Source organism: Macrobrachium nipponense, chromosome 40 (genome assembly GCF_015104395.2).
Source record: "Macrobrachium nipponense isolate FS-2020 chromosome 40, ASM1510439v2, whole genome shotgun sequence".
Lineage (NCBI taxonomy): Eukaryota > Metazoa > Arthropoda > Malacostraca > Decapoda > Palaemonidae > Macrobrachium > Macrobrachium nipponense.
The window spans coordinates 49,365,190-49,388,928 of NC_061101.1; the positions used below are offsets into that span (position 1 = coordinate 49,365,190).

The 23,739-nt window shown below is 35.7% G+C and overlaps 1 protein-coding gene across 5 annotated transcripts; it reads left to right on the plus strand.

Moving 5' to 3' along the window:
- Positions 1–1,061: 1,061 nt before the first annotated feature.
- On the plus strand, positions 1,062–21,681 carry LOC135212141 (ganglioside GM2 activator-like). 5 transcript variants are annotated; one of them, XM_064245554.1, is made up of 8 exons: positions 1,062–1,795; positions 6,598–6,741; positions 6,943–7,096; positions 7,459–7,515; positions 7,688–7,795; positions 14,550–14,726; positions 15,232–15,421; positions 16,427–21,681. In XM_064245554.1, exons 2-7 carry the CDS (start codon positions 6,632–6,634, stop codon positions 15,394–15,396), a joined length of 771 nt encoding a protein of 256 aa, XP_064101624.1. In that variant the 5' UTR covers positions 1,062–1,795; positions 6,598–6,631; the 3' UTR covers positions 15,397–15,421; positions 16,427–21,681. The 5 variants fall into 5 exon arrangements, with proteins under 5 accessions (XP_064101624.1, XP_064101623.1, XP_064101621.1 ...); XM_064245553.1 differs by lacking the exon at positions 1,062–1,795 and adding an exon at positions 2,363–2,683; XM_064245551.1 differs by lacking the exon at positions 1,062–1,795 and adding an exon at positions 2,363–2,679.
- The last annotated feature ends 2,058 nt before the right edge of the window (positions 21,682–23,739 follow it).

Genomic DNA, 23,739 nt, shown 5'->3' on the forward strand with positions numbered 1-23,739 from the left:
ATTAACTAATTTATTTGAATTTCAGAGGAAAATTAATATGATTATTTCTCGTCAACTGGGGAAGTATATATAGTATGCATGTGTGTGCGCGTGAGCGTATGTGTATATCTTGATGGTAATTATACTAAAAATTGTGCTGAGAACATTTTTACTTGGGGCTGAAGGTGTGTGTTGCCGCTGTCTTTTGGCTCTAGCCTTGTAAATGTAACTTTTCTGTAGATAAATCTTTGCTCTACAGCTTATTCGAAATTTTCCTTGAATCTAAATTGACTTAAAGAGTAGCTAAAAATACATTGAAATGAGGAATTTCGATAGATCCACATTATTTGAAATTCTGAAAGTCTTTCATTCTATACGTTGAGAGCCTTGATTTCTACGGAACTGTAAAGATTTGACAGTACTCACTAAGAGTCTAAAATATGTATACGTATGCGTGTATGTACGAAAAACTGCAATTGTATGCATCATTTCGTTTTATCCTCTGATATAGTTGCCAAGATGCGAATATCCACTTACCTGCTGGAATGCAGAGAAACAGCACAGCTAAGAGGTGCAGCACAAAATGAATTACTTGCACAAGATGCTGAGCATGCAGCTGCCACAGTCACAAAGACAATCATTGAAAACTTAGAACATGCCCAGGTGCTCTACAACCTACCTCCACCAAGGTAAAGAAACTAATAAGTGACATCAACCACCCTCATCACATCCCCTCACTGTAAGGCTCTATCCACATCATCCACTATCATTCTTTTAAAACTTTACCTACAACTGAAATCCTCCTGCAGGGACCCAAGGGAGTAAAGGGTTGGACAACCCCACCTGCACCGCTTCTCCGATATTCGAAAGCCTTACATTCTTTCAAACTTCTACTATAATATGACATGATGGCCCTCTCTTACTGACACCATCATCCTTCCCCTGTCCACTCCTATCTCTACAACTAAAGATATTTCCAATTTCAAAAAACTAACCGTGTACCTAATGAATCTTTTCAGATCACCTACGGGCCGAACAAGGGAAAAGCCCGTGCCAACAAGAAGTGTTGGCTTAATACAACAACAACAACAACAATATCCACTTGAGTCAAGCTGAGGACTATGGACTTGCTTAGGACTATCCAGTGACCATGATATCAGCAGGCGATCGGAGAAGGGAAACTGACTTTTATAGCCTAAGTCTGAGGATGAAACTCGTTACCAGAACTTGAGCCTTCTGCTTCAGTTATTCACTCAGACCAGATACATAGCAGTACTATGCGAGTGAATCTAAATAGCACTGAATGAATTATGACATTTTAATCTCAACATTTACTCAATTTAATTTTTCATTAACTCTTCCGTTTCTGTTATGCTATTAGCGAATATTTTTTTAAATGACAAAATATCCTGTTCAAACCCCTACTTCTACCTTCCGGTAGAGGTATTATTCATACAATCCCATGATGTTGAAAATGAAATATGTTCCCGACTTTTCATCACCATTTTTGGACAACCACCTTTCTCTGCTAATTAAACTCCTAAATGCTTTTCCACATGGTTAGAGAACTTGGAAAGAGAGTCAAAATTCTTTAATCCATTAAAAATGGTTATTACAGAGCTGTTATTAGGATCAAATTAACAATGTATGCTGTATTTGAAAAGCTTATGGCTGTGTTATGAACAACAACTGATTTCTACATTTACCTCAACATTAAGAGTAGTTTACCTTTTTTGCTCCGCAGATATCGTCTATCTTGGCTGTTAAATCCTTCAAACTTAGTGATTCCAGTTTCAATAAAAATGACTTATTTTAGGTGAGGTATTATAATATGAATGACACTTGTATAGGTTATACATAACATTGATTTTCATCACGCCCTCCAATGGAAAAGATAAAAATAGGCATCATTCAACCCACAAACTCACTCTCTCTCTCTCTTATACTTTCCGAGTATATTTTTATTCTTCCTGTAAACCGGTAGCTAGAGGTAATAATGTATTACACGTATATAACTCAAGACTGAAGATTGCTAACGCACATTCTCCCTCTCAATCTGTATTTTGCTATTATATTGGGTGCCAAGTATTTGAAGATTATATGCAACAAACATAAAAATGTGATAATATCACGATTTCCATCTTCTCATATTTCTCCATTCTGTGTAAGTTCCCATAATTATTTCATAATTTATGTAATAGACTAGCCTCATCTTATAATAATTACATAAAAAAAATATGCCAACGTTGCAAAATGCAATATTATTGTTCACGCTGATGACAAAGAACCTATTTGAGTGAACGTTTGTTTACGTTTGTAAAGTCGCATCTGATTGGTCTAAAGAATGTTTGTTTACATTTGTGAAAATTAATCTGATTGGCTGAATGGGAGGTTCGTCACAAGGACATCATTAGTATCTCATAGAAGTTGCTGGGTTGATGTTGGCAACAATAAAAGTTATTATAACTAGAGTTCGCGTGTACTTAAATCAGCAGTTGTATGTTGTACTCGATCACACATAAGGGGAAGTGGATTTTATCAGTGTGGAGCTGAAGTGGTCGCATCCACCGGCGAAATACGGCAGTCGGAAGAAGCTCTTCATCTCGCCCCCGGTAGGCCTGGCTACTATCAGGTTAAACTTCCTGATCTCTGATGATCAGTCACCTACCTAGCCTATTTAGTTCACCACAACTCGCTTTGGTTGGTATTACACATTGTTCCCTCCAGACGTGTAACTTTTAAGGGTTTAGAAGGGAATTATGGAGGGAATGTATAGCCAGGTTTGCCCACGATCTGCTAACGTCGTCTTAGGCGTGAAGCGTAGCTACCTAGTAGATAGCTAACTTTCCCTCCCACGTGGATAGGTAGTAAGCCAATTCGTCGAGATTGACTTTTTGTACAGTATTTTGGGGTTACTCCTAATTGAGAATTTAACGTTGTTTTTTGGCGGTCGGCTGTAATTAACCTGTAATTGGGTAAACAACCGAGTGGACTAGCTGCGGCCACCTTGACCGTGTTCGGACCCACCTTCAGAAAAAGTACTTTAACACATCCTGACACCAGAGATGGGCACCAGTCACGATTCATAGGTCGTTGGAGCAACACCTCAGGACCTCTACTTTCCTCTCAAAGTAAGTGTTTTCTCCCAAAGTACAATATACCTAAGGTCATAATTTAAGATTAAACAGAGGTTAATGAAATTCGAGCCTTGCTCAGTACAAACTTACCTCCATGACGCTTTCGAAATTTTTACTTAAAACACCTTACATGTAGAAGATTGACGCCATCTCGATGTTTGCGGAGCCACTTGTCGATAAACTTTCCATTTCCTGTGCCAAATCCGCACACCACTCGTACCCATAGACACTGGGACACTTTCTTCACAACAATCTTAAGTGATGATGACGATCGCTCTCAAGTCCAAGGAAACTCGTGATTTTTCGGGAGGAAGAAGAAGAAGAGTGCGTTGGATGATTTTGAAATAAATAGTTAAACATCAGTGTAAGGTTATGAATTACATGAATGTATTACGTATTCATGATAAAAAATGTGAAAATATTTGTTTTTGAAAAAGTAACTAGCCTATATTCCTGACTCAAATATCAACGGATTTACTGTGAACAGTAGCTACAGTGTTGTTTGCGCTCTCCTATTTTTCTATCAGTGTTGCCAATTGGTATCTATTTTTTTTTACCCTCCAAACTGGATATAAGACTTACACAAAACCGGGGAAATAAGTGAAATTAGCGTATCTATTTGTAGTATGTAGGGTAAAAAACCGCATGGTACAGGGGTGGACCATGTACGATCAATGTGTACAACACCATAAAAAGACATTATAACGCATCCTGACATCGGAGATGGGCATCAGACGTGACTTGTTGTTGGTGAGAAACGGAGCTAAAGACCTCTACTCCGGTGTCAGGACGCGATATAATGTACTTTTCTTGGGTGTACACATTGATCGTACATGGTCCACCCCTGTACCATGCGGTTTTTTACCCTATACATGTTAGAGCAATTTTATGATTATTGCATTACTGTGACAACTAGAATTAATGGAAACAGTTTAAATGCATTGGCGTATGTGGGAAGCTTCACTAAATTGGCAAACATGAAATTTTGCCATTCTTAGCACACGAACATTAAAGTTTACATTTATTTCGGGCATAGGTACAATTATTAGAAATAAAAAAGTCAAAATAGTAATATACACATAAATCAATGAAAAGTGCGATAAAAAAAATACAAAATTTTTGTCAAACAATTCACTGGTCGCTTGTCTGCTTGCCTATGCTGTTGGCAGCCAGATGTACAGGGTGTCCAAAAAGTCCCAATACCATTACAAGTATTTATTACTCAGAAATCATATAACAGAGTAATGCAGTCTTTTGTAGTGTTGTACATTCAAGTTTACATTCAGAGCACTTCATTCTACAAAAAATTGCACTACTCTATGTTACTATATGGTTTTTGAGCAATAAATACTTGTAATGGTACGGGGACTTTATGGACACCTTGTACAATAAGACAAATTGTTCCTGCCATGGATACACTGTGAACAAACCCTTACGTAAGTATTTCAAGTGTATTTTGGAGTGAATTAAGAACAAAATGTTTATAATTACAATCAAATAAGCACTGTGGAGTTTCAGTTGTGATGGCAGTAAGGATAAAACCACCGATCAGAAGGTAAAAATGCATTTCAGTTCAAACCATGACCCTGGGAATAAGACGTCTCATACTTTCACTAATATAGGCAACAAAATGTTGTTTTATTGTGCTGATTACAACTGCAATCTTGAATAATATCAAGAAACGTTACATATATACACTAATATTGTTCAAATGAACGCTGGGAAGGACGTGGTCTCGATGCCGGAGACGAAAGGGACCGGATGCAATTAGACGCCATATTGGATTTAAAAATTGCCTTGAAAACATATTTTATGAAGACCTCACATGCTTATTTTAGTTCGTATGGCACTTTCATATATCACATTATGTTGATGAAACTTCAATCTTTTGAATGGTATGCTTAAAGATTTAATTGAATTGCTGTTTCACCAATTAAATATCGAGTGAAAAAGGGTCTAAAGGTGGACTCAGTGCGATTGTATACCCTTTACTTTAGAACTCTATCCTACGGTAAGGGGGACCCGTTGGGAATGCAGGGTTTTGGAGGGGCACCTTACATTAATCAAGAGTGTCCATCAAAGCAACACCTCAAAACCCCTACTTTCCTCTCGAAGTCAGTTTTTTCTCCCAAATCACAAATTAATTAAGGCCATCATTTCCGATTTTCAGGAAGGTGGTTGCGCTATGGTAGAGGCTGGCCATTTGGTATTTTACCCTGTGAAAGTTAGGTTAAACTAAAGATTACTGTTGTGCCCCTCTGGCCTGGTATTAGTGGTAGGTCCCTATCTAACTAACAGTTTACATGTAAAATGGGTGCCATGTTTAGTACCAGTTCCTTGGGGATGAACGTAAAACTGTAAATAAAATATAGTAAATAACATAAAAGAAACATTAATATAGGGTAAATGACTGAGCTGTGACATAGTGGCTACCTTCCCGAAAAAGTACTTGAATATGCTACCATGAGCATCAGTCAAGAGTTGTGGCCCATCCAGGCAGCACACCGATACCTCATTGTTCCTCTGGAGTAAGTTTTTTCTCCTAAATTACGAAATAATGACATAATTCAAGCGCTCTTTTGGGAAGTGGCAGCGTTCCGAGGGAGGTGGCCACCATGTCGCCGCTCAGTCATTTACCTTATACAAAATTCAGGAAATATTCCAGTTGATGGAAACCAGTCTGCGATAGTGTCTAGTTTTCCCTGGTAAATATGGTAAAACTGAAAACTACTACCTCTACTGGTTCCTGCCAGTTAACTACAAGATTTACTGCCCATTATGTTTATGTGTATGGTACTTATTGCCTTTAGCTCACTTTTTTACATTCATACCAATGGGGCTGGTACTAAACACGGTGCCTCTTTTGCATGTAAACTGGTAATTACGAAAACCATAGGGGCATGGTGGTAGTATTCAGCAAAATGTGTTATTTATGTAGCCTAGCATAATAAACTAGCATGATGAAACTCCATCTTTGAACATTAGTAATGAGAATAAGAGAGACTATGACTAGGTTACCAGTATTGAGACTTGACTGATTTTTGTTCAACCGATATTGTGTTCTTCTCTTCACCATTCTCGATTCCTGATGATCTGTTGTAAAATAATAGCAGACACAGCTTTATAAATCTCACTCATGACCATTTCAGTGTATATATTAGGTCTTTTCAAATTGCTTCTGCTTTTTTTTTTTTTGTAGGTACCTCACTGCTATAACAGGCCAAGGTTTTACTAACCTCAAACTTTACTAACAGTATGTTCAGTAATCTCAGTGATTCATATACGTTCTGTACATTTTTTAACTCAACCATTAACAACTCTTTCCTTAGTTCTTAGTAACCACAAACAGTATTCATTGAAACTGCACTGTGTCTCATGTTTGTTATAATTATGTGCATCACATTTTTACTTTGTATATAGTAGTAGTATACATTTAACTATGAATAAAATTTTTAGTTCTATTCTCTTTTTCTCTTCATAGATTCCTTGTGGTTTTATAGAACATACTTTACAAAATGAAGATTAAGGTCAGTCAGAAGGGTGATGTGGCAAAGAATGCTGTGGATTTGGAGACAACTCAGCAACTACTAGAAACAACAAAATACAAGAAAGGGTTTTTCAGAAGGTATAGATTTCTTGTTGTTTTGTGCATGTTTACTTTTTGATTGGTAAGCCTTGCAACCTGTTGTCTTGTACCCAATTAAAAGTGTTGTGGTGGTACTGTAAATTATTGCTGTCATCATGATTGATCTTGAAAGCATCTCAACAATTTATGGCATAGTCACTAGTACAAAATTGTTTCTCAGACCCTCTCATCCTTTTTCAGGTCTACAGAATATTGCATGGACCATTGGCTGATACTCCTACTGATGCTTGGTGTTAGCATATTTATGTATTTTGTAATGTGTCACATTACCTTATATATGTATGCCCAGTACAGGAGAGGACCTCATATTTTTTATGAGAGTAAGGATGGAAATGTAAGTATGAACTTTTTAAAAATTTGTGCGAGTTTATGATATTCATATTTATTGACAAAAGGTACAAACCATTGTCATATACAAAGAAATGCCTCTTTAATTCACTTAATAATAGAGAATAGAAAAAATGGCATGAAGAGTACATACACAGTTTGATCTGAGATGGAGTGAAGGAATGAGGGTTGAATTGCATTTAATTAATTTTTGTGAGATGTGTAGCATAAGTCAAGACGATTAATACCAATATAAAACATAAATACTGTTAATTTTTATGTATTGGGTCCTTATATATTTTCAATAGATATGCAAATATGAATCTTCTAAGTTCTTAGTAAAATACTTCATGATTGTGTTTTTTACAGTTGTACCACATTCATTTCTCCTGGCGAAATTGTGGCAGTAAGGATGACCCAATGCAGGTTAGTCTTTGACAAATGTAATAACTGTGAAAAGTTTTAAACAGCATTGTGTGATGGAATATGGTTTAGATTTATGAGTAATCTTGACATTGCAATTTTTTTTTTTTTTTTGCAATTTGTATGAGTATAAATACTTTTATTTAAATTGTTTTGATATGTGCTCTATTTTCAGCTGAGTAGTCTAGAAGTATTGCCAGATCCTGTTATTCTAGACAAGAATATTACTATTGATCTGATCTCCACGTTAGGAATTGATATTGATGCAGATCATCCTTTAAGTGTAAGTGAAATTAGCTTTTTGGATTCTTTTTGACTGGTCTAGTTGAAGTTTGGAAACAAGGTAGTTTACAAGCATTAGGTGAGTGGGTGTTTGGAGATACCAGATGATCACTAAACTATTAGCATTCATTTCTCTTGTGCTCCTATTAAGATGTCTCAGCTGCTGTTGGTATTTGTGAGGTTTGTCAGTTAGCTGGAATTACCTGTCTGTTTCCCTTTCATTTTCAGACTTTGCCTTTATTTGTGTGTTACAAATGATGGAGTCTGATTTTTCTTCAAGGAAGTATGATTGGCTTAGGTGTTCATGGTGTGATAGTGTGTGTGGTTGCTGTAGTGCCACCCATGAATGCAGATCTTCATTCTATTTCTGCTTGTTTGCAAGGATCATATAGTATGCCTGCTTCTACCTGCATTTAGTATAGATGGTATGTGTCTAAGGGGGAAGAGATCCAAGAAGGAGTCTTCAGTGCCTTCTGACAAGGGTAACATCCATCCATTCTCCTTAACTCCTCTACAAGGATCTCTCCCTGCCGTGACCCCTCCTTCTGTATCTGGGACAGTACCTGACTATTCCCACTGGCTTGGTCCTAGGGAATATCAGAAAGGTTAGCAAGTTACTGAACTGCTTGCTGTGTCTGGAATGGGACAGTGGACAGTCTTGCTATGGTCACCAATTTATATATACAGTGGACCCCCTGTATTCGCGGACTCACATTCACATTCACGGATTTCTCTTGGGAATGTTTCCCCGCATTATTCGCGGAAAATTCGCATATTCGCGGTATTTTTCTGTGAGAAATATCCATAAAATCCTGGGTTTTTTTTTTTATATATCCATAAATTCATGGGTTTTTGATCAATTTCATCATAAAATGCACTTTTTGTAATAAAACTATTGAAAAAACCAAGTACAAAAATTTTTAGTGGGTTTTTCTTGAGTTTTAACTAACAAAATAGGCTGTTTTCAGCGTTTTTATAGGGGTACCAACTATTTGCGGGTTCTAACTATTCACGGGGGGGTCTGGTACGCATCTCTCGCGAATATGGGGTGACCACTGTATATTTTTTTTCTCTCTCTCTTCAAAATTTCCTAAGTAGACAAAAGAGTTCGTTGGAGGTGATGATGCCCTCTTTGAGTTTATCCAGAAGTTTGTGTCTGGCAGGTTACAGTGGTCTCCCCATTCGTGGGGGATGCGTACCAAACCCTCTGCAAATAGTTGGAACCTCTATAAAAATGCTTAAAACAGCCTAGTTTGTTAGTGAAAACTCGAGCAAAACCCACTAAAATGTTTATACAGGCAGTCCCCTTACTTTTAATGCTTTGGGTGCATTCAAAACTATGTAAACTGCATTCTTATTGCATTTTGCATAAAAAAACCCTTCAAATAGTGATTATTTTGCATTTTTGGTGTCATATTTCTTCTGCCAGATGACTGTTGTAGGTGTCGTAACCCTGGAAATCATTTCTGATGAATATAATTGAAAAGCGCCTTAACCTCGGATAATCGTAAGCTGAACCCTTCATAACCCGGGGACTGCCTGTACTTGGATTTTTTAATAATTTTATCACCAAAAGTGCATTAAATGATGAAATTGATTAAAAAATCCGGGAATTTGTGGATATTTCTCAGAAAAATACAGCGAATACGCAAATTTCCCATGAATAATGGGTAGATATGATCTATAGACAAGTCCGTGAATGCGTAAGTCTGCCGTCTGCCAATCCGGAGAATGCGAATACAGGGGGGCCTACTGTACTTAAAGCACTTGGTCAAGAGTTCCACCCCTGTGTCAGTCTCAGAGGATGCCGCTTGTTTGGTTGTGGCCTCTTCTGCTCAGACCACTTCTGTTACTAGGGGTAAAGAGGCTTCCCCTCTTCATTCTTTTTCTAGCTTGCCTCTACTATTCAGTACTCGCATTTAGTTTCATTATTATAGAATTGTTTAATTTAGTGGCAAAATATCTTTAAATTGTGGGAACACCACAATTTAGATATTTTACCAGGTATAGATACACAACTGAAGTATTATTATAATCCTGCCTCTAACCATCCCTTCATTAGTCCCTCTTGCTAAAAGAAAAGCAAATGCTGATAGTTGGAGTGAATAATATCTTCACTCTCTTACTGCCAGTTAATGAACTTCTTACCAATTATCTATGTATATTAAAATGATTTTTTGTATTTTTTGTATTGATTTCATGGTTTGAGTACATGCAGTCCCCAGTTATCAGTGGAGTCGGTTAATGGTGGTCCATGGCAATTTATGGCGCCATAAGGTGCCGAGTTTCGGTTATCGGCATCTCAACATGTAAATAGTCTTATCTATCTTTCTAAAAACAGCTTTCTCTCTGCTATTACAACTGGCGAGTATTGTGACGATATGATTCATCAGGAGTCAATTTCAGGGATATTGTGTCATATCAGCACAATACTTGCCAGTTTTAATAGCAAAGAAAGCCGTTATTAGAAAAATAGAGAAGACTATTTACAATAAATGTAGCTGATGCAGCAATATCTTTCAATGATACTTGTTTGAAAGAGGGTCTTCTTCCAATGCTATTATTATTATTACTCAGATTAAACCTATTCTTATGGAACAAGCCCACAGGGACCACTGACTTGAAATTCAAGCTTTCAAAGAATGTGTTCATTATAAGAGGAGGTAAAGAGAGATACAGAAAGAAGAGAACCCCTCTTATTAAAAAAAGAAAAAAACTAAATTAATAAATTAACAAATTGATAATGTATTTAAACGCTTAAATTTCTGAAGTTCCAATTGCAAGACTTCCCCTGGGTCATATTGGAAGGGTTAAAGCATTGGTTCAGTCTACAGGGGGTCCTCGAGTTACGACGTTGATCCGTTCTTACGATGCGTCGTAACACGATTTTCAGCGTAAGTCGGAAAACATTTGAAAATACCACATGATTTAATGTAAAATACCTATCAATAACAACGAGAGAACAATTCCTTACCTTTATTAGTTTGATTGGCTTGCACACTGGAGAGGAAGCTAAGTGCGGTGCTGGAGAGACTGGGGGAGGTTAGTGAAGAGAAAAAGAACCTCCAGAAGTTGCTGGAGATGCTGAGGCAGGTGATTCTTGAGGTGAGGCAGGAACATACTAGTACTGGAGATGCTGAGGCAGGTGATTCTTGAGGTGAGGCAGAACATACTACTGGAGATGTTGGGGCAGGTGAGTCTTTAGGTGAGGCAGAACCTACAGAAGGTGCTGGAGATACTGGGGCAGGGTGAGTCTGGGTTAGCAGAACATTCAGAAGGTGCTGGAGATTGTGGGGCAGGCGAGTCTGGATTAGCAGAGGCAGCTGAGGTAGAGGGTACAGGATCTCCTGCAGGCCTCTCTTACCTTCTTAAAATACTGCTCCAGGTTAGTCTGAACAGAGAGCGACCTCTTTTATCCAAGATCTCCTTGTAAACACTGCATCAAATCCATGACGCCTCTGGAAAACCCTAGTGAACCTGTCCAAGTTGGGATCCTGAGCCTCAAAAGTTGACAACGCTTGCTGCAACTCTGCAAAACCTCTTATCAAAGTCCTGCCTTGTGAAAGCCTTAGGCTCTGGGGTGGGTGCTTCTTCTTCTTCCTCTATCATCTGCTTCTCCAGTTGTATCAGGTCCTCAGCAGATAACTCCTCGCCATGAGACTCCAGCAGCTCTGTAACATCATCAACCTCCATCTCCAAATGATTTCCTTACTTCCAGGGCAACAACGTTCTTGACAACTAGCTGAAACTGTGTCCTCAAACCCATGGGAAATCATTCACAAATTGAGGACAAATTTTCTTCCAGACACCATTCATGTTTGTTTGCTTAACCTCCTCCAGGAATTAGCAATGTTCTTTACAGCATCAAGGATGTTGTAGGATTTCCAAAAGTCCTTCAGAGTCAAGTCCTTCTTGGTTTCAGTTGCCTGTAAAGCCATAGCAATTGTCCTTCGTAGGTAGTAGGCCTTGAACGAAGCAATCACTCCTTGGTCCATAGGCTGTAAAAGGGCCGTGGTATTAGGTGGAAGGTAAACCACCTTGACATTAGGGTTGAAGTCTCCCAGCTGGGCAGGGTGTCCAGGGGCATTGTCCAGCACTAGCAACACCTTAAAGGGGATACCCTTGGAGGCGCAATACCGCTCCACACTTGGAACAAAATGGTTTACGAACCAGTCCTCAAACACTGCAAGTGTCACCCATGCCTTCTTGTTGGACTTCCAAATTACTGGTAGTCGACCCTTCCAAATGCCCTTGAGTGCCCTTGGATTTTCAGCCTGATACACCAACAAGGGCTTCAGTTTGAAGTCGCCAGCAGCATTACCCCCAAGAAGTAAAGTTAGCCTCTCCTTGCTGGGCTTTATGACCGGGTGCTGACTTCTCCTCCTTGGCGATGTAAGTGCGGTTAGGCATACGTTTCCAAAACAAACCTGTATCGTCTACGTTAAACACTTGCTGAGCGGGAATAACCCCCCTCCTTAATTATCTCAGAAAACGCTTTAGGAAATTCACTCGCTGCTTTCTCATCCCCACTAGCAGCTTCACCTTGCAATTAAGGTTATGGTAATTGGCCCGAGCCTTAAATCGCATAAACCAACCCCTACTAGCCACAAACTCTTCACTTTCACGTCCCTCCCCCTTTTTCTTTTTTTTTTTTCAACGCTTCAAACAATCTTTTTCGCCTTTTCTCCTGGAATCACCATAAGGCTGACTGGGATACGCCGTTGATTTTGGTCTTCCAACCAAAGCACCAATAACCTTTCCATTTCAATTATTAGACCACTACGCTGCTTAGTTATCACTGTCGCTTTCATAGGAGCAGATCCTTTCACATGTTCAACGATGCGCTCTTTATCTTTGATAATGGTAGCAACGGTCGAACGGCTAAGGCCAAGCGAGCGGCCAATGTTTGTTGGCGTTTCTCCCTTCTCAGATCGCTTTATAATGTCCACTTTAATTTCCATGGTGATGGCCTTTCTTTTCTTCGATGCACTACCATCAGAAGAGTCCGCCTTGCGCTTGGGAGCCATAACAAAGAGCAAAAGTTACAAAAACGATACAACACGAGGGAGAGAGAGGCAGTGTAAACAACCAAAAAATGGGCGTATGGGCGAGGAATGAGCGTAGCGAAGCGACGCCGTCCTCTCCCCCACAAAGCGTTATTCTTCCGCCGTGCGCCCGGAACTAGTTCGCGTTTGTTTACGTTGCTTACGACGCTAAACTGCGTAAGACGGAACGACGCAAAATATTATTTTTTATTTTTTTATTTTTATGGGGGTCGCGTTCGTAACCACGAAACATCTTAAGTCGAGACCAGCGTAACCCGAGGACTTACTGTATTTTAATTTTGTTTTTCCAACAGTTACTGAAGCTAATAAGCATACTGTATATACTTGTGTAATATGCGATCTCGCATATCATGTGACCCCCAAATTTTCACCTTTAAAAAATGATTTTATCACGTATCTCACATATCATGCGAGTTAAATTTATGAGACCAAATAACAATAGGCTACCCTCTTTTCCTCCTCTTTATCTATTCCATTTTTTAGTCAAACTAACCCATTTTTCTCCATCTCTTTATCTATCCCATCTTCTAGTTAAGTTTAAAAAAGTAAAAGAGAATGGCAAAAGTATCGTTAGTAATGACATGCTTGTTTTGAAAATGCATAAGAGCCAGAAACAGCTGATTTGCTATGAACAACTGAATCCATAACAACAGCTGTTTGCTTGCATTTCAACCATCGTACAATAGTAAAAAATTACCATAGTTTTGTTACAAATGACATTAAGTAGAACAGGACTGACATATTTTTACATTACTATATCCTTACTCACTATGGAGAAAAGATCAGCAAGGGCATATACTGCTAAATTAATCTGTAAGTTTTAGCTGAAGTTGAGGAAAGAATGTTGATCCGCTAACGACTATTATTGTGTATCGCCAACGTGAATGAAACTCTCGCAAACTTTGGTATAGTACTGTCAAACTCGACCGTCAACAAAATTTGAGAGAAGCTTGTTTTAATCAAAGCTATTGGGCATGAAAGAACACATTTTACTATTTTCATTCCAATAAAAGATAAATATGTAAATTCGTAGTATTCTGATGAGATCAAGTGAAAATATTGAACGGAATCTGTTGATTTTTGTTTACGCAATAAACATGCCCTCAGCCCCATCTACTAAAGAAAAAAAAACTAAATTTTGTTCACAAACGATATGTTTTGAGTGATATTTCGACTTGAAAACACTTTGTATAAAGTAAAATAACCTTGTCCCAAACAAATAGAGTATCTTGAGATGGTAGCTCTAATGTGAGTTTAATACAGCAAAACAAATTTATCTCGCAATTGCCCTCAGCTGATTTTCAAACCAAAACATTGATTGTTATGTCTGTATTTTATAATACAAACAAGTAGTAATATGAAAATGGATATAATATTATTGGATGCAGTGAAGTTAAAGCATAACTTTTTAGAATATCCATGGAAAAGGTGCATATCCATTATGTTTGTATTTTATCACATGATACTATGTGATTATTACAGATTTGAATTTTATATCTCATGTATGATGCGACCCCCTTAAAATTAGCTCCAAAATTAGGTCTTCAAAAGTCGCATGATACGCTAGTATATATGGTAATTAGTTTTTAAGAATATGCCCTCATTAAGTATGAACTAACATGATATCGTTTTCAGATGAGGAAACAATCTGAAAAATACTCAAATGCCCAGTTGTGATTTCTTTTACAGGCTGACATTACACTAGAACGATATGTTGGTTTCATGTGGGTGGAGATTCCTTGCATAGCAGAGGTTGGATCATGTTTCTATGAAGATGTTTGCAAAGTCATACCTTTTACCCCAGACGAGCCTTGCCCTGATCCATTCCCACGGTTTGATGTCCCTTGCCACTGTCCTATAAAACATGTAAGTAAAATGCATAACTTTTAACCATATTGGGATTTTAAATCCATTGGTTTCAGTAAGAGAATGTGGAGATTTTGAGGCTGCTTTATCTGTGAAGATTTTGAGGATTGATAAGGCAAATGATGGGATAATTCATCCCCAGTAAAATACTTAATATTGAATAGGAAATTGACAAGTTATCTTACTGACTTTCTATTGAATTGCTATTTTGGATTATTTTTTAGTTTACTGTATATTCATAACCCAGGTTTCTAATATTTTAAGTCATATTAAAAGAAGATCTTTAAAAGCAAATTGGTAATGGTAATAGATTTTCATCTTGTTGAAAGTATTCAGTTTTATAAGAAAAAGAATTTGCTCTCTTTCTTAGTACTAAGCTATATTAGTCCATATTAATGGTTGAGCGTATATTGTATACTTTTTTCTGGTGAATTCAGCAGAGAATTTTTTTAATGTATACTATATACTTTTTTCTGGTGAATACAACAGAGAATTTTTTTTCCAGGGAGTGTACAACATAAGAAATGGGACATTTAATTTGTCAGTAATCTTAGAGATGTTTCCTCTACCCCACTGGTTGGTGTCAGGAGATTATTATGGAAAAGTTATTGCATCTCAACATGGGAAGCAGATGGGATGTTATGAGGTTTACACATCAGTGAGAAGTTAAATTGTGAAACCTCTAAACCAGTATGGTAAGTGTCATTTATTTTACTTTGGAGTTAAGGTAAACTGCACTATAGATGACCATGATACTACATCTGATATTTGAGCTGTAGATTTTTTTTTTTTTTTTTTTTTGTATTGAAACTTATTTTTTCTTCTGCATTCCAACGTGGATTTTTTTCTCTTGATGGTTATGTCAAATTACTTGGCAACAAATTTTAGCTTTGTGTAAAAGTAATGATAATTAAAATGCAGGTGTACTTTAAATGCTTTTATGTGAGGTTCATAACTTACATGGGAGAAATTGTACAACTACATATGCAAGTATTTCATTTTCTTTTAATTTTGCTTGTGCAAATTAAAATAAATTCTATTCTTCCATTGAGAATGCTTGTGTAAATGAAGAAGTTATTATTTTAACTATATCCAGTGTTACAGTATAGTACTTGAATTTACCGATTGAGAGACCAGTAGTGTTGCAGAAGTGTCTCTGCTCAGCATTCACTCTGTCACCTAATGTTGCCTGACTTTGTTTATCATTAAACTACTGGGCCAATAAATGTGTGAATGCAGTCACATCTTAGCCATATTGTAACCAACTGCTGATTATATACTGATGCTAAGTTCTAATAGAGATTTAATACAAGACTCAGCTTTCTTATATCCAGTTGAAGGTCAGCTTAAGCTCAAAAACTCTCATGGTAGAGTCAAAATGTAAATTGTAATGTTTTTGTTGTAAGTAAAATTAATTTAAAAAAATCTAATTTCTTTAGCTCTCTCATTGTATATTAATTATGTATTAATCTTGTCCAGACCAGGACATCCCATCTGTCTCCTTTTTATGATTTTTACTGTTTATAAAAAGTTAATCAACATTTAATTTTTTCTATATCTTTTCTGTGCTTGGTGTACAGCCAATTCAGATTACACTTTGGAAGTTCTAGGGATCTTTTTAAGCTGACTACATTATTTTCTTCTTATTTAAATTTACAGTTATCTACCACATCTTTCATCTATTATTTGTTTACTTACAGGTCTCAAGTATATTTTATTACAACAGTCAAAATATAATCAACTTGTTGATGGACAGTGAAGACAAATTCTCATCTTTCATGTATTACTTGGTTACTTACAGGTTTCAAATATATACATATTTTATTGCAACAATCAAAATATAATTCAATTATTTGTGGACAGTGAAGATAAATTGTGTGTGGTGGAATTTTAACCAATGTTAATAATTACTATTTTTATTCAAATATTACAGTTACTGTACTACAGTACTAGTTTGTTCTGTTGACTCAAGTTTCCTTAATCACTTGTAGCAGAGACTTTATATATATTATTTTTATATAATTCACTATTTTTCCATTACATATTGGAAATAATTTAAAGATGAATCACTATATTGATCACAGAATTGAATATCAGCATGCAACTGTCGGGATGGTTATTTTTCATAGTTTTTTATTTTCAAAATAGTTTTGACTGCAGATGTTGCAAAATCTTTCAATTCTTGAGCAGATGAGCTCAAGTGCCGTATGTTCTTTAGTACAATAACAGCCATAATTAATATTATAAATTGTAGTTTGGTAGTACCTTCCATCCTTTTGAAGTTATGTATAGTGTACAACTTTGCTTTGGTGCTCATATATCGTAAGGGGGCTTTCAGGGAATTAAAAATTAATTGACTGGTGCAGATGAACACAAAACACCTTAGATTGTAAATTAACATAGTGGTTAGTTGAAGCACAGCTCAGCTATATTTAATAACAGAAAAATTCTGTACAGCATTTTACTTACAATGATAAATTAGTAGCTGCTGTACTATATGAGTAGTCTAATAACTTACTACAGGCTCCCATTAGTAAATAACAAATTAAATACATATAAAATCCCATGACAAGCAGCTTGCATGGATTGAAATGCAATTCTTATAAACCAAGAACAGTATTTTGAATATCTGCCATTTCATTTGTTTATCGCAATTTGCACCAGTAATTTTGCAATTCTTTCATCTGTCTGTATTTTAGATATAAATCATCATGTAAAGATCGAGTTATATGGTTGTGAGTGTAACCGCCTCCATAGAAAAATCCATTAGGGATGGTGACTGTAATCATTCTAAAGTCCAAAGAAGGTGAAGCTGATCTGAAGTGTAGTTATTTGTAAGAGAAAGAGATAAAGTATATTGTTGCATTTGAAATTTTGCAAGTCATTCCATAATATGCAAGAAACAGGTTTAAGAAATAGAAATTTGTTATCTAGTAATTCTTGTATTTTTGTGAAATGTAGAGTAGTTTAATCCTGTTGCTTTTTATGCTTTGAGAAACGAAGCATTTCACGTAATTCTTTATGTAATCTTGGTTCTCAATATATATCAATGAGCAAAGTAATACTAATTTCAAATGCCCGTGAGCTGTAGCATGTGAAATTGTCTTTCGTAAATATCCCTACCAGTAGAGATGTTAACCACAACAAACAGTGATGTAAGCTAATATAGAACAATAGCATTGCATTTATTAAGAGCAAAGTAGTGAAAAAATTATTAATGCTTGTACATTTGTATGGAGGACCAAGAATTGTAAAAGCTGTGTGAAGTTCAGTTACACCACAAACCACATGTATTAGCTGTGTAATTGTGTTCATTTTTCAGTTTTAAAAAATTTTACTTTAACCTTATCTTCTGGATGTTTTAGCATATTTTCAAGCAACATTTTGTTGACTCACTTTTGTACTGATACTAACATCAAGCCAGAAGAGGGAGGACGCAAGGATTGTGCTCTTAAGTAAATTATTGAATTTTCCAGTTATTCCAGTTAGCTGTTGTATACTCAACATAATCATTCTCACTATACTCTGTTTTTTTCCATCTGTCCATCCGCCTGTGGTGGTCGCGCATGGTAACACTGCGTCCCGGGCTTTAAATATTTACGCTATGTCTAAGTTTTATGTAAATAAAAGGATATCTGGGTTACATTTGCAACTCAAAGTGTTTTAATAATTTGCTGTATGCGAATTACACCATTAATATTCGAAATAGGATATTATTATTATTGTTGAGTGTAAGCTGAATGTAACTATCTAAAGCCCGGGACGCAGTGTTACTATACGCAAACACCACAGGCTGATGGACAGATGGAAAAAAACCAAGTATAGTAATATTTACTCATGTCTGCTTTCTCACATTAGAAATGTATACAGTACTGTACAACTTGGGCATACTTGTATGCTTAAGTTGTAATTAGTCTTTCCCTCTTTTAGCATATTCCTTGTTTTAGTTTTCACAAATCGCTATTTATGTGCACATTGTATAAAATGTATGATTGTTTGCATTATTATTATAGCACAGGCTTAATTATTTCATATTAATATATATAATTTTATAATGGCAGTGCACTCATGTCATATTATTATGAAATTTATGTCCAAGTAACAGGAAATCTTGTGATAAATTAGGTCTTCCACAGAGAATGCATCCAGATTTTTATCTGGCAGGGACCATGCTCAATATAATTGTAATTTTTACATACTGATTCCTTTCCATGTTCTTTGTGCCTACAATATGCCAAAACATAGCCAAATTCTTGGCAGTTAAAACTTCTGGGTTTGCTCAACTCTTAAAGGACACCAGGCTGCTCAGATTACTTCACAAAGCCTTATTATAGCAAATGTTAAAATGAAAACCTTGTAAAGAGAAAAGATGCCTTCAATTTTTTTCTTCATTCTTTATAACTTTTCAAAATGAAAAATATTTTTATTAAGTATTATTGTCCAGGGTTTCTATCACCTTCCACATATAAGCAGCAAATGTAACTATAGTAGTACTTAATTTTACTTGCACATGTGTATTTGCTTAAGTGTCATCTTAAGGTTCCAGTGGAATACATGTTAGACTTGAGTTGATCAGTGAGTTTTGTGTTCTTTAAGTTCATTATTTACCGAGGAAAATATACATTTTGCATTCCCTAAGAAAAAAGTGTTATCATAAGGATTTTAGCGAGGGTTTGGCCTTTGTTATTTTATTTTTCAAATGAGTTCATTAGCAGTGTATTTTTAAAGGCTGAGTATAGTATAAGGCCTTTGAATTTTGAGGAACAGTATATAAAGAGACCCTTGATATAATTTGCTATCATTGACAATGCTGTTGTTTGTCTCTGATTAAATACACTTGTTTGTGAATGTTTGCTCAATATTTTCATTATTTATTTACCCTTTAAATTTTTTTCCTGGAACAGTTTCATTTGACTTATCTCTTCATATTTTGTCTTCTAGGTTAGTAGTGCACTGTCATTTGAGAATCTAATTACAATACTTCGATCAACTTCATGTTAATATTCAGTAGGTTTTCTTGTGCTTCTGCATGTCGATTTCCGAAATTTAATAGTTTCTGTGCTTTTATGGTTGTCTTTTGGTTATAGCTTATTTTTGTAAGTTGTCCATTTCCTTTAATTTTGACAAAATTTTCTTTTTAAAGACCTTATTATCATTTATTAGATGGATAGAGGAGTATTGTAAATTATAACTTATTCGCATGAAGTGCTGATTTTTATCATTTAACAGTTAAAATGTAATTGGTTTTGTACTGTGAAATATCTTATACATTCTGATGAATTACTTGTCCAATTTTTTTGGCTTGTGAATTTAAAATTCTCAGGGTATTTATATCTAAATCTTCTTCAAGTAATTGGCTGTGAGGTTTTGAAGCTCTAAATCTTCTCTACAAGGAGGATAAGCTTTTATAGGTATATTTAATTATTACAGTAGTAGATTATCACTATGTTACACTCCACTTTGGTGCATGGTTATTCAGTATTTAAAGGAAATTTTAACCAAATAAACTGCAATCCCTACAATTGACAGAAATATTAGTACTACCAGGTTTTATATAAAAAAAACTTTTCTTAGAAACCCATTAGTTAACTAGATGTCTTATTTTCATGCCAAAAATCCTAGGCCCACTATCATAAGTGTCCAAGAAAAAGTCCTCTGTGCATGCATAATACATCCCTCTCATTCCTTCATGAGTTAAGGAAAATGGTGAAAATTAGAATAAGCTTTAGAGGTGACTTAACTGAGCCAGTTGGAAATAGTGTTTTAGAAAGTTACAGTACTTTGTTCACTGGCCCATGGCAAGGAAAAGTCTTGTAAAAGAACTGAGAGTAACAGATCTACAATACAGAACACATTAGACAGTAGCATAGACCGTAGATAAACAGAAGCTGGCCTGCTAACATGACAAAGGTAGGTTCTCAAAGAAAATTCAAAACTATTTTTTTTAGAATTGAAAATTATACCTGGAGGCAGAAGATGCAAGGCTTTAAAACAAGATATAAAGAGCAGACTCCAGAACAGAATCAACCATAGTGTTGGCTAAAAAGACAAGTAATGAAAATATAAAAGTACAAATGAATATTGATCACAATCCTGGAAATGGATCTTGTGACAAAGGAATGAGAGGAGTATGTTGGTATCTCAGGAGCATGTACAGCGCAGGTTTTTTTATTCCTTGGACCCGAATTTTTCAGCTACAAAATATTAATCTACAAGAATAACAGTTGTACTGAAACTTATTTTATCATGTTATAATGTACACCAAATCCATAGAAGTGTAGTATATGTTAACACCTTTCTTTGAAAAAAATGTACTAAAGAGATATTGAGAAACAACAGAGAAACTGAAAAAGATAACCAAGCAGGCTCCTGAAAATCCTTTAGTACATTTAAAATGGTATTTTAACAGGTACATCACACTGACTTGGTTAACCCATTGTAGTAACTCATGAGATTATGATATTTTTGGTAATACTGTACTTTTAATGCCAAATAATGTGGAGGTTTTGTATTTTGTCAATACTATAGTATATCTGTACAGCTAGTTATGATATGTTGGTCATATGGTTCAAAATTCAATGTAATTTGTTAACACAAAAGGGTTGTTTTATTTAATACTTGTTGAAAACCTCAATTTAGGGGAGTTAAAAGTAGTGTTAAATTTGTAGTCTCATTACAGCTAAATTTCAAGTATTTTTAGATAGTTGTAAATAAATGAAAACCATTATATTAAGTGGAACTGTGATCTATTTTTTAAAGTTTGATGTTCAGGTATTTTTATAAAAAGTATAATACAATATTTGCTAGGTTGTGCAATTGGATTCCAGTGTTACATGGAATAATAAATTGTTAAGCAATACGTTTTATAAAGGATTTTTATTAGAATCTTCACAGTAGTGTATTTTGTCAGTGTATTAGTATGTAGTGTAATATTTTAAATAAATGTTTAATATTATTTAATTTTTCTTCTCTCACCATATATTTGTTAAAAAAAAATAACATAATTTAAGGGGGAAATGTGCAGCCTTATACAAATTTGTCTGTTTGGATGTACACAGTATGAGATATTTAAACTAAGGCAGATTTACACAGTATGAGATATTTCAAAATAAAATCTATTTTTAATTCAAACTTGTCAATTTATATATGCCTAGTTCTGAAGTCAGTGCCTCTAGTTTTAATAGTGATAAAGTCTTCCTTGGTGTTGTCTGGACTTTATACAAGAAGCACTAAATACTTTACAATTTACTTTCGTCTTAAAAGTTTAATATGTTGGAACCCAGCAACAATCAGCTACACGTACAACCCCGTAGGAGATAGTACTGTCAGTGCACCTTGCGCGGTGCAGTGTAGGCATTGCTGAAGGTCCTTTGTAGCGTGCCTTCAGTCCTTAGCTGTAAGCCTGCTTCTTTTACTGTATCTTCTTTCACATTTTCTCCCATCTTTCCAACCCCCCCTAACAAAGATTGATTCATAGTGCAACCGCTTTGAGGTTTTCCTCCTGTTACACCTTTCACACCTTTCCTGTCAATTTCCATTTCAGCACCGAATAACCTCATAAGTCTCAGTGCTTGACCTTTGGTGTACGTAAATTCTATATTCAGTTCAGCTCCATTTACAAGTGCTTTCCTGTTGTAAGAAAATATAAACCATGCCGCTCTATGAGGAAGGTGACACTGAGTGAGCAAGGTTAGGAAATAGATCTTTGTAGTCATCAAGAGTTGAGATTTATACTTGAACCTTGTAGTAGTATCATAAAATATTTGGTAAATGAAACTTTTTATAAAGGCCTTGCTAATAATGTAAGGACCTCATAATGAATACGATAAGTCATGTGATTTAAGTTCAATTTCTAGCTCTGAATAACAAAATAGTGGAATATGAAAGGATGAACATTTGGAAAAAATTAATTTCACTTAATTTACATCAAGTTAACCTTTTTAGTATGTTTATGTTAAATAAATTATGACATTAAACTAGATAAATGAAAATATACAACAAGAAAATATGTTGAAAAAAATATGTTTGAGAAATAAAGTATTAAAGCAATAAATCTGTAGAAATTATATTAACAAAGCTGACAGTCCAGAAATTTTCTGTCAGGATGGAAATTTTGTCACTGGTCAATGTACTTGGAGCAGTGCCCCAAAGTACGTATGCTGAACTGATAACAACTTATCACAATGAGCCCACTGATGGGCACTGCTAAACCTCTACAAAATACTGACGGGTTAGTTGATTCCTGTCTGCCTGATTCACAATCAAACTATTTTTATCAATCATTAATTCTAAAACAAAACCCCTGTTTGTTTTAGAAATCTGCAACACGTAAAAATGAAGGGGGAAGCTGATTTCTAGTTATGTTCCCTAAACTAAGATGAAGAACAGGAGAAAGGTACTATTTGGAGCAAACTGTCATTTGTTTTCATGAAAAGAGGCAAAATGTAACGACTTGCAACATTGTTTTCAAAGACAGCAGTGAATGCTGCACAATTGAATGAGTAATGATAGCAGCCCCACTTTTAGCATATTTGTATACACAAATGTGTACATTTTATTATTTTTGGTTTCTTGAAAATAAATAGTGCATAAGTTGCTGCCACTGGGAATAACTTTTAAGTTCCTCAGCTCTAGTGCTTGTACCGTTCCTGTTTTGGACAAGAAGAGGTCCAGGTGAGGACACAGTAACATTGCCTCCGAGGGAGGATGAAAAATGAAAATAACAAAATTTTCGTTTGTCCAGAGAGACGCCATCCCACCAGTGCAAGATGAACAGTTTTCGAAAAAGAAATCAGCCTGTGTTTCGGTGGTATTACCAGAAAAGCATTGTGCTTTTTCATCTAAATTATCTGGCAAGTAATGATCCTCAAGCTCTTCCAATTTTGTGAAGAGTTTTAAGACTATCAAAGTACGAATCTAATTTGTTCAGTGTCACACAACCTCCAGGTTTTCATCATTAATGAAAACCTGAAAGTTCTATGCTCATACTTGCCAACCCTCATAGGTCCCGATA